General features: G+C 37.7%; 1 protein-coding gene across 3 annotated transcripts in view; it reads left to right on the top strand.

Annotated features, from left to right (window-relative positions):
• Positions 1–11,927, top strand: part of LOC110456849 — a 141,062-nt gene that overhangs the window by 24,646 nt on the left and 104,489 nt on the right. For all 3 annotated transcript variants that reach the window (XM_021507850.1, XM_021507849.1, XM_021507848.1), the window contains exons 12-23: positions 2,589–2,760; positions 3,163–3,441; positions 3,806–3,934; positions 4,576–4,760; positions 5,049–5,288; positions 5,575–5,676; positions 6,332–6,529; positions 6,914–7,120; positions 9,006–9,143; positions 9,600–9,770; positions 10,446–10,595; positions 10,889–10,987. In XM_021507850.1, coding sequence (XP_021363525.1) covers positions 2,589–2,760; positions 3,163–3,441; positions 3,806–3,934; positions 4,576–4,760; positions 5,049–5,288; positions 5,575–5,676; positions 6,332–6,529; positions 6,914–7,120; positions 9,006–9,143; positions 9,600–9,770; positions 10,446–10,595; positions 10,889–10,987 — 2,070 coding nt within the window. The remainder of the gene's footprint in view (positions 1–2,588; positions 2,761–3,162; positions 3,442–3,805; positions 3,935–4,575; positions 4,761–5,048; positions 5,289–5,574; positions 5,677–6,331; positions 6,530–6,913; positions 7,121–9,005; positions 9,144–9,599; positions 9,771–10,445; positions 10,596–10,888; positions 10,988–11,927) is intronic.

The following is an 11,927-nucleotide window of genomic DNA, read 5'->3' as shown; positions in this document are numbered from 1 at the left end:
AGGTATCACACCTGTATCATAGCAACTAATAGCATTACATAGGTATCACGCGTGTATCATAGCAACTAATAGTATTTATCAGGTATCACACCTGTATCATAGCAACTAATAGCATTTATCAGGTATCACACCTGTATCATAGAAACTAATAGTATTACAGAGGTATCGCACCTGTATCATAGCAACTAATAGCATTACATAGGTATCACACCTGTATCATAGAAACTAATAGTATTACAGAGGTATCGCACCTGTATCATAGCAACTAATAGTATTTATCAGGTATCACACCTGTGTCACAGCAATTCATACATATTTGTTTTGTAATTGCCAAGATGCTCTATGATTGTCTGTAATTATATCCTGCTGGTAGTTCGTTGCCTGCCAGATCATCTTTGGCAGAATTTAATTACTTTATACTAGGTTATTTTTGTATCAGTATTGTATTTGCACTGTTTGCTGAAGGATTCAACAGCCAATTCGAAAATGCAGTGAAAATATCAAGTTTTGGGCCCGACTGATTGACTTTGATCAGACTAAAGATAAACAGTAAAATTAAGTTCATCATACTGTTCACTTCAGTTTATAGACTAAGTTCATAATACTGTTCACTTCAGTTTATTGACTAAGTTCATCATACTGTTCACTTCAGTTTATTGACTAAGTTCATCATACTGCTCACTTCAGTTTATTGACTAAGTTTATCACACTGTTCACTTCAGTTTATTGACTTACTTCATCATACTGTTCACTTTAGTTTATTGAGTGAGTTCATCATAATGTTCACTTCTGTTTATTGAGTGAGGTCATCATACTGTTCACTTCAGTTTATTGAGTGAGTTCATCATACTGTTCACTTCAGTTTATTGACTTACTTCATCATACTGTTCACTTCAGTTTATTGAGTGAGTTCATCATACTGTTCACTTCTGTTTATTGAGTGAGTTCATCATACTGTTCACTTCAGTTTATTGACTAAGTTCAACATACTGTTCACTTCAGTTTATTGACTAACTTCATCATACTGTTCACTTCAGTTTATTGACTAAGTTCATCACACTGTTCACTTGAGTTTATTGACTAAGTTCATCTTACTGTTCACTTCAGTTTATTGACTAAGTTCAACATAGTGTTCACTACAGTTTATTGACTAACTTCATCATACTGTTCACTTCAGTTTATTGACTAAGTTTATCACACTGTTCACTTCAGTTTATTGACTAAGGGTATCACACTGTTCACTTCAGTTTATTGACTAGGTTCATCACACTGTTCACTTGAGTTTATTGACTAAGTTCATCATACTGTTCACTTCAGTTTATAGAATAAGTTCATCACACTGTTCACTTCCGTTTATTGACTAAGTTCATCACACTGTTCACTTCAGTTTATTGACTAAGTTCATCACACTGTTCACTTCAGTTTATTGACTAAGTTCATCACACTGTTCACTTCAGTTTATAGAATAAGTTCATCATACTGTTCACTTCCGTTTATTGACTAAGTTCATCACACTGTTCACTTCAGTTTATTGAATAAGTTCATCACCCTGTTCACTTCAGTTTATGGACTAAGTTCATCACACGGTTCACTTCAGTTTATGGACTAAGTTCATCACGCTGTTCACTTCAGTTTAATGACTAAGTTCATCACACCGTTCACTTCAGTTTATGGACTAAGTTCATCACTCTGTTCACTTCAGTTTCTTGACTAAGTTCATCACACTGTTCACTTCAGTTTATAGACTAAGTTTATCATACTGTTCACTTGAGTTTATTGAATAAGTTCATCACACTGTTCACTTCAGTTTATTGACTAAGTTCATCACACTGTTAACTTCAGTTTATTGACTTAGTTTATCAGACTGTTCACTTCACTTTATTGAATAAGTTAATCACACTGTTCACTTCAATTTATTGACTAAGTTCATCACACTGTTCACTTCAGTTTATTGACTTAGTTTATCAGACTGTTCACTTCAGTTTATTGAATAAGTTCATCACACTGTTCACTTCAGTTTATTGACTAATTTCATCATACTGTTCACTTCAGTTTATTGACTAAGTTCATCACACTGTTCACTTCAGTTTATTGACTAATTTCATCATACTGTTCACTTCAGTTTATTGACTAAGTTCATCACACTGTTCACTTCAGTTTATTGAATAAGTTCATCAGACTGTTCACTTCAGTTTATTGAATAAGTTCATCATACTGTTCACTTCAGTTTATTGACTAAGTTCATCATACTGTTCACTTCAGTTTATTGACTAAGTTCATCATTTTAAGAATGTTACAGACCATTAAAATTGCATTCAATTCACGTTACAATCATGATTTACTGTTCAAATGTTGATATGGATACAATAATATCTGATTTATTTTAAAATATACCACAGTGGCATTTCAACTCATAAACAAAAACCATAAGATTACCATTGAACAGTAAAATGTTCAATTTTTCATGCGTTAAAACGGACCTTTTCCTCTCCATATTTGTCTGCAAATATTAATTTACAGATGAAAAAGCAATTGCTTGCACAAGTTAAATGCTGCTAACAATACATGTTGTGATTTCTATGTTGAAGGTTACAACAGCAATCCTGGATCAATATCATGTACACAGTGTCCAGCGGGATATGCCTGTCCAGACTTGGCGGACCTAACCAAGAACTTCCTTTGTGGTGCAGGCCAGTATTCAGCAGCAGGAGAAATGACCTGTACGGACTGTGCAGCCGGCTCTTACTGTCCCAGTACAGAGTAAGTTTGGTCAAAGGTTTTCCTAGTCCCCAAAACACTAGTCATTTTTATGTCGCCTGCGAAAAGCTTGTAACACTTAGGTATTGGTTTAACGCAATATCTTGAGTTTCCTTGGGCCGTTCAAACCCAAACTTCATGCAGTGCTTCCTTACCAAAAGCGCTTGCTTGGGGTAGCTTTTCAGGTCCAAAGGTTAAGGTCACTGTTACTATAAATAGTAAATAACTTTAAACATTATTTCTTGAAATGAAAAGTATATCTATTTCTTCGTAATCTCCCAGCTTCATGCGCAGGCGACACATCCACTTTCGTGGAATTCTTGTTAGTTTGCTTGGGGTTTTAGAAAGCCAGATTTTTTAATCAAATATTGTGTAACTCAAATATTTTTTACTCCAATTCAACAGGTCAGCAATCGTTATAGAATGTCCTTCTGGGTACTATTCCTTGGCCAATGCCACAAGCTGTATTGGTTGTCCAGCTGGGTCAAAATGTCCCAATAAGAACGGCGTCGGCATCGAGGTGTGTAACGCCGGAACCTACGCCACAGGTAACTCCGTAGCCTGTACAGACTGTCCACCTGGCTTCTACTGCCCCCTGACAACCTCAGACCAGTCCATCGAATGTTCTCCTGGAACTTACTCCGTTGGAATACAGACTTCATGTACAGAATGTCCGACAGGAACGTGAGTATTGGATGTTCGATGCTATCACAGTTTTGTAGATTAAATTTTAAGGAGTAATTTCTGTTGATGCCCAACTCCGGTAAACCAATAGCATATATTTCTGAGCTATCTCCCTTGATACTTTATATAGTGATATTTATTTTAAAGACAAAAATTCAGGTATATAATAACAAAAGTTTGCGAGTGATCTCCCCTGATGATACCACCGTTATTTCCCTTGAAATATATTCTTTAGAGATAAAAAGTGGCACATTATAATAACAAAATAATTGGAGTTGTCTCCCTTGATAAATATCGCCATTCGTTTTGGAGCTATATGCCTTCAGAACCTTTACATAATCTGCTTGAATTTTTCTTTTACCAGTGAATGCCCTTTCACCGACCAGAGCACCCAGATTCTGTGTGCACTAGGGACCTTTTCTGTAGGCAACCAAACATCGTGTACCCAGTGTGCTATAGGATACGAGTGTCCAGACCCCTTCACTAACAGTAGGTCAGTATCTCTTTTTCTAAAGACAATGCCAAGTATCTCTTGTTTTCTATAGACAGCTTTTATATAGTTGGCACCTTTTTGAGATATGATTTTACAATGAATTTCAATGTGAGACAAAATCTTGAAATTTATTAAATTTCATGAAAACACAAGTCTATTTTTCAATTGGAGATCCTGCCATTTTTTCTGCATTGAAATTATTTGGTTCATTGTATGTAAAAATCAATGTCAACATGGAGCACCTGGGCCTGTATTCATGAAACTGTTATCATGCTCAAACCTCGATTTTCTGCTAAAGCTCATTTTCTTATTCTGGTGATAAACAATTTAGATGAATATTGAGACGAATTTTTGAGTGACTAAATGCTGAATTCCATTTACTTGACTTTTGTAATTTGTCACATAATTTAAGGGAATTACATTGTACAAGAATGTTGGTTTGAGCACAGAATCCATACAACTGATACTCCTTAAATATGTCACATGACTAACTTGGGTTATTTACCTATTTTGGTCTTGCCTGGGTCATCCTATTTATATCTTATAATCTGATCTAGTAAGAGGTTACAGTCAAGCCCCTTCCTCGTAATCTGTGTGCTTACGTGAAAAATTAAATGCTTCATAATTGGTTGGTGTTACAGTACTCCATGTGCAGCCGGCTATTACTCTAATGGAGGACAGGAACAGTGTACGATGTGTCAGGAAGGCCAATACTGTGAATTTACGACACAAGGCGGTTTAGACTGTGCTGAAGGATTAGTTAGCACGGACGCTTCTACCAACTGTACAGCGTGTACTGCCGGGTACTACTGCCCCACTACCAGATGTAAGTAATACTACAAAATACCCCCAAAATACTTTACACAGGGAAAGTTTCGCTCAGTCAAGATTACGCCCTTCGTCTGTGAAATCTAAATTAGCCCAGTATTAGTTTTGCCTCCTTAATTACTAAGTGAAGTGTGTTCTTTACTACTGTTTCCCTTTCATTTAGGTGATAAGCCTACTGTATGTTGAACTTGTAGCGGTATATCGTGATTATACTGTCACCAATATCCATTTTACTGGCTCCGCAGTATTTAACTATAAATACAGAAAGACTCTTTTCAATTTTCAGACTCCCAAATGACTGAATGTCCGGAGGGATATTATTCTATCGCTGGACAGATAAAATGTTCGAAATGTGATCCTGGGTATCAGTGTCCGATGGCTTCTACTACTCCAGCGCCACCTGATGGCCTGTGTAACAAGGGAGGCTACTGCCCTGATGGTAAACTCTTTGTAGCCTGTAATCCGGGGAAATACAACGCCTTCAACGGATCAACAGTGGAGACCCAGTGTTCTCCCTGTCCGGCAGGTATCTAGCTGAATCAATTAACTCTGTGTACTTGTAAAGCTTTGAATGATCTCAGCTCAAACTAAAAACCCTTACAGTTCGGACAGTTCTGATCCAAATAATATATCCTTTGTTAGAATTTCCCCTATCCCTCATACCAAAAAATTATACTCTTTTTTTTCTTTTTCTTTTCTCTAGCACATTTACCTGTGAATTGTGTGAGGAAAGCTGATTTGTTTCAGGCTGTGATTACCACCAATGAAAGGTAGAATACTTTTCTGTTATTGCTGCCGCAATTTTTTTCCAGGGTACTACTGTGACCAGCAGGGACTGGAGGACTACTCATTGTACCTGTGTCCTGTGGGGGCCTATTGTCCATCCGGAACTGTCGATCCCACCAATTGTCCAGGTACAGACTCATATATAGTGCCAGCTGTTTACAAGGCAACGTTTGTCATTTTGTCTTAAGTAGGGTCTGTGTAGAGATCATACTAATTGTAAGTATTGTAAATAGGGAACTCACTTGTGTACGTATTTTGTCTTTTGCCTTGGAATGACTTATTTTACAGTCTCATGGTGACTAAGTATTATGGAAGTATTGTGTTATGCTTTTTGTTTTGCTTACTGACCTTAAGTTGACAAGTGGTTTACTGAATGTAATTTGAACTCATGATGACCTTAACTTGACCTTTCATTAACCTAAGATTGACAATATATTAATTTTTCAGTGACCTTGAATTGACCTTATATTAACTTTATTTTGACCTCACCATGCTTTTATGTTTATCTTACCTTAAATTGGCCTTGTCTTGACTTTAAATTGACTTTACATTGGCCTTAAATTGACCTTTCATTGACCTTAAATTTACCTTACATTGACCGTAAATTGACATAATGCTTTAGCATTATAGCCATTTTGTGACCCTATGACATCATAACATGCTAATTATCTCCCATTATGGCCATTTTGTGATCCTATGACATCATAACATCCTAATTATCTCCCTTTATGGACATTTTGTGACCCTATGACATCATAACATGCTAATTATCTCCCTTTGAAGGTGGTACCTACAATGACCAGGGAAATGCGACACGGTTGAGTGACTGCAAGGTGTGTCCTGCTGGATACTACTGTCCCGATGGCACTGGCGACCAGGGAACCATTTGCCCCAAAGGGTTCTACTGTCTGGCCGGTCAGACTGACCCTACCGTGAAACCGTGTCCTGTGGGGACCTATGGTCCAGCCGAGGGATTCAGCAGTGAGTAGCTATGGTTATCTGAGTCCAGACAACAACTGCATATTGGGAAATTTTTGCCGCTGTCTAATTTTCGCCTTTTTTTCGCCTTAATTCACGTGCGTTACTTTATCCTGACAGTGAATGAAAATATACTAATACTCTACATACTTTATATTGTTAATACAAGTGAAGGGTGAAAGTAATGCTGGGTGAAGACAGATTTTACTAGTGAATGGCAAAAGTTTCCTCACATACAGCATCCTTATCAGTAAAATTACAGTTAAACTCGCCTGAGTGACCCCTTATCTATAAGAATGTACATTTTGTACCAGTAATGTTGACAGACAGTTTTGATGTAAAACAACAACCTGGTTACTTAAATTTGTTATTTCCATGTCTTTATAGATGAAACACAGTGTACAGAGTGTCCCGCGGGACACTTCTGTCCTGCTGGCTCCGGAGTCGCTCCGACAGAAGCTCCTACAAAATGTTCCGCGGGGAAGTACAACCCTGACACAGGAAGTGGACTGGAACTCAACTGCAAGCTGTGTGACTCTGGGAGGGCTTGTCCTTGGGAAGGTCAAATCAACTCGACACACGATTGCCAGGAAGGTTAGTATGATCCCATCAAATGGACCATCGGGGTAGGAATGGTTCAAACACCTACAAACAACTATAAACTATATACTGATCCCTTCCTCAAGAGTAGCACTTGTGTTTAACAGATTTTCATGGAAGCCTCTGTTACAGCAGACTGTCCAAGCAATTAATTCAGGTTTATAAGATTGCGAAAAAAACTATTTTTAAGAGCATATATAGTAGTCGCTTTGACTAGTAAAATATTTCCGTAACTCTAGAGTGTGACAGAGAAATCTCCAACCCAAAGGTTGATTTATTGAGAGCCTCGGGTTAGACAACCCAAATAATCACCCCGAGGATTGCAGATTTCTCTGTTACACATGCAAGGTAGGGGATGATCATTTTTAGGGCCCCGTATCGGAGATACGGGTGCCTTATAGTAATCACTCTGTCTGTCTGTCTGTCCGTCCACAAATTTTGTTCCTGGCTGATAACTTTGGTATTTTTTGACCGATGTACATGAAACTTGGTCAAGATTTTCAGTTCACAAAAATACACTTTGAGGTAAAAAGTCAAGGTCAAAGGTCAAGGTCATTAGGTTCAAAGGTCAAGGTCAAATTTTACATCTTTTCACTGATGAACATTTTGTTATGACATTATGAAGCAAAGTTGATCAGAATTAAACAAGGAGTCAACTGACTAAAGTTCAAGGTCATCAGGTCAGGGGTCAAGGTCAAATTTTATAGCTTTTCACTGGTGAACATTTCGCTATGACATTATGGAGCAAAGTTGTTCGGAATTAAACAAAGAGACACACTGAGGTAAAAAGTCGAGGTCAAAGGTCAAGGTCATTAGATTCAAAGGTCAAAGTCAAATTTTGCACCTTTTCACTGATGAACATTTCGCTATGACACTTTGAAGCAATGAAGCTCAGAATTAAACAAGGAGTCAATTGACCAAAGGTCAAGGTCACTGGGTCAAAGGTGAAGGTTACATTTTTCTTGATGAACATTTTGTTATGACATTATGAAGCAATGTTGTTCAGAACTTAACACAGAGTCAACTGACCTTAAGTCCAGGTTACAGGGTTCAAAGGGTCAAGATCAAGTTTTGTATTTTCACTGATGAACATTTTGTTATGATATTAAGAAGCAAAGTTGGTCAGAATGAAAGAATAAGTCAACTGACCAAAGATCAGGGTCACTGGGTTAATGGTCAAGGTCATTTGGGTCCAAAGGTCAAAGACAAAGTGGATCTCTGACTTTGACCCTGGCTCTGGAGGAGGAGGTATATAAGGTGAAATAAAACAAATCAAAGCTAACAAATGAGTATTGCACCGGTATTTACATTTCTGTTAGGCCAGCAAATATGGAGGTGGAAGGAAACAAGACTCAAATCATAGTACATGTAAAATGTATATTTAGCGTCATTGTGATTCTTTTTGAAGTCCAAATATCAAAAGTCAAGCTCACCTATATGGGCAGATTGCTTCTTGATGATTATGGGGGATATATTGCCACAAGACGGGGCCCTTACTGACCTGTCAGTGTTCTAGTTCTCCCATCATTCCAATACTATGTTTACAAACAATAGTTTTCAGCATTTGTAATATGTTTGTTATCCTGATTTGTACATCACCTTTCCTGTCAAGAGCTGATAATGATGTCACATCATAGGGTGATCTTGTTGTTGCTAGGGAAGAGTAGGATAGGGAAATTCGACTAGAGGGGTTTTCAAATTTGGTAAAACCTGAGGCTTTGCTGTGGTTTTTGCCAAATTTGAAAATCCTGAGGGTAGAATTTCCCTATCCTATACCTTTGGGCATGAAAGAGTATTTTTCTCTCATTCTTACCTCCAGAATAAGCTCAGAAACCATGAAAATGCGTTTGGACTGACCACCATTTTGAAACTATTTCAGGTTACTTCTGTCCAGTTGGGACTTCGACCCCGGATCAGTTTCCTTGCTTCCCAGGAACATTCACCAACAGGACAGATTTAACGAGTGCGGAAGACTGTGAACTTTGTCCTCAAGGATACTACTGTGAATGGGCCACAAGTAAGTAGAAGTAGATGATGTAACTCTTTTACCCCTAGGTAGCTTTAATAGACTCTACCATTCATTTATCTGGATGAGTACATTCTGGTCTACAGTGGTGAAAGGGTTAAACATATTTTCTTGCCAATAGGGGACCCAATGGAAATAGGCTTTCTATGGCTTTGATGGGCTCTCACAGGGTCAGACAAACTAAGTAAATTATAGATATCAACTTTGTAAATTACCGACTTATATGAAAATGTTTTGTTGTGTATGCCTTTTCCTGAATAAATATTATTATAATGCAACCTATTGAGTGAAATCAACATTGTTCAAATATGGATATAATCGTCGAAGAGTGAAGAATCTGGATGATGATGGCGACGACGACGACGAAATTACCATTTAAAATATAGATTTGCTCCCACTTTCTGTACAGAAATGTTCAAAGACTTACACATTTTTATGCTACTATAGCTGGCATGGGAACAGTGGACGGACCGCAGAACTGTAGACGAGGGTTCTATTGTCCGCAGGGATCCCCAAATCCGGAGCAGTTTCCCTGTCCAGCAGGAACATATTCGGACGCTGCTAACCTATACCAGGCTAGCCAATGCACACCTTGTCCAGCCGGATACTACTGCACAGGTGAACTATGTCTACAGTATTCTGTGTTTTGTGACACTCCTGCCTAACACCTGATTTATGTCTTACTATATTATTGGACAGCCAGATACTGTGTGACAGGATAATCATGTTCTCTGTGTAAGGTAGTATATTACAATTCAACGAGATCTCCAGTGTTTTCTGCATAGCTAATTCTATTCGACAAATAGATTATGTCTCAAGGATTTTGTTTGTAGTAAAACACATAAAATTGTAAAATTTGATCATATGTCGGGGTAAATTACGTGTCAGGTTAATCGTTTGTCCAGGTCTCTGTGTAAGGTAGTATAATACAATTCAACAATTTTTTCCAGTGTTTTCTGCATAGCTAATTCTATTCGACAAATAGATTATGTCTCAAGGATTTTGTTTGTAGTAAAACACATAAAATTGTAAAATTTGATCATATTCTAGGGTAAATTACGTGTCAGGTTAATCGTTTTTCCAGGTCTCTGTGTAAGGTAGTATAATACAATTCCATGATTTTTTTTTCAGTTTTTTTCTGCATAGCGAGATTCTATTGGACAAGTAGATAATGTCTTAAGGATTTTGTGTGTAGTAAGACACATATATAATTTGATAATATGTCAGCGTTCATTACGTGTCTTGTACCCCGGTGTGAACACTGTTGTAACCCTCATGTGAATTGTTCAACAGGTGGTCAAAACATGACGACAGGAATTTGTCCAATCGGCTACTACTGTCCCGAGTCCACTATCAACGGGGAACAATACGGCTGTCCGAACGGGACGTACAACAATCTAGTGGGAGCGATGGGCCTCAGCAACTGTACAAACTGTACACAGGGTGAGGCCTTCTACTCAAAACCTTGATCACTCACCTTTTTGTTTTTGAAGGAAAAACACCTTTTTGTTCCTACTTTATAAACACTCTAGCAATTACATTGATTAATATTTCACTTGAGTTAGATCAACAAGAATGTCTTGTACAGTCAATAAATGTATAATAAGCTATGTTAAATGTGATATTTAGTTTCCTTATCAACAGTTTCTGAGTCCCCTTGTGAATGTACCAATATTGTGCAGGTTTATAGATGTTATTTCTATAGAATAGTATTAATTCAATTTATCTTTTTACAGGTCACTACTGCGAGTTTCGTACCACAGTTCCGGAGAAGTGCCAGCCGGGAACATACATGCCATGGGGTACAGATGGTTCTGGGAACATGATTGGTCCAGGTAAGATTACCTGTAATTAAAGGTCACATGATTGGTCCAGGTATGTTTACCTGTAATTAAAGGTTGCATGATTGGTCCAGGTAAGATTACCTGTAATTAAAGGTCACAGGATTGGTCCAGGTATGTTTACCTGTAATTAAAGGTCACATGATTGGTCCAGGTATGTTTACCTGTAATTAAAGGTCAAATGATTGGTCCAGGTAAGAAAGATTACCTGTAATTAAAGGTCAAAGGATTGGTCCAGGTAAGATTACCTGTAGTTATAGGTCACATGATTGGTCCAGGTTAGATCACCTGTAATTAAAGGTTGCATGATTGGTCCAGGTAAGATTACCTGTAATTAAAGGTCAAATGATTGGTCCAGGTAAGATTACCTGTAATTAAAGGTCACAGGATTGGTCCAGGTATGTTTACCTGTAATTAAAGGTCACATGATTGGTCCAGGTATGTTTACCTGTAATTAAAGGTTGCATGATTGGTCCAGGTAAAAAAAATACCTGTAATTAAAGGTCACATGATTAGTCCAGGTAAGATTACCTGTAATTAAAGGTCACATGATTGGTCCAGGTAAGATTACCTGTAATCAAAGGTCACATGATTGGTCCAGGTAAGATTACCTTTAATTATAGGTCACATGATTGGTCCAGGTAAGATTACCTGTAATTAAAGGTCACATGATTGGTCCAGGTAAGATTACCTGGATTACCTGTAATCAAAGGTCACATGATTGGTCCAGGTAAGATTACCTGTACTTATAGGTCACATGATTGGTCCAGGTAAGATTACCTGTCATTAAAGGTCACATGATTGGTCCAGGTAAGATTACCTGTAATTAAAGGTCACATGATTGGTCCAGGTAAGATTACCTTTAATTATAGGTCACATGATTGGTCCGGGTAAGATTACCTGTAATTAAAGGTCACATGATTGGTCCAGGTAA

Source organism: Mizuhopecten yessoensis, unplaced genomic scaffold (assembly GCF_002113885.1).
Source record: "Mizuhopecten yessoensis strain PY_sf001 unplaced genomic scaffold, ASM211388v2 scaffold8931, whole genome shotgun sequence".
NCBI classification, from domain to species: domain Eukaryota; kingdom Metazoa; phylum Mollusca; class Bivalvia; order Pectinida; family Pectinidae; genus Mizuhopecten; species Mizuhopecten yessoensis.
Note: the sequence above shows the minus strand (reverse complement) of the source record. Positions and strands in the feature narration are given on the sequence as shown.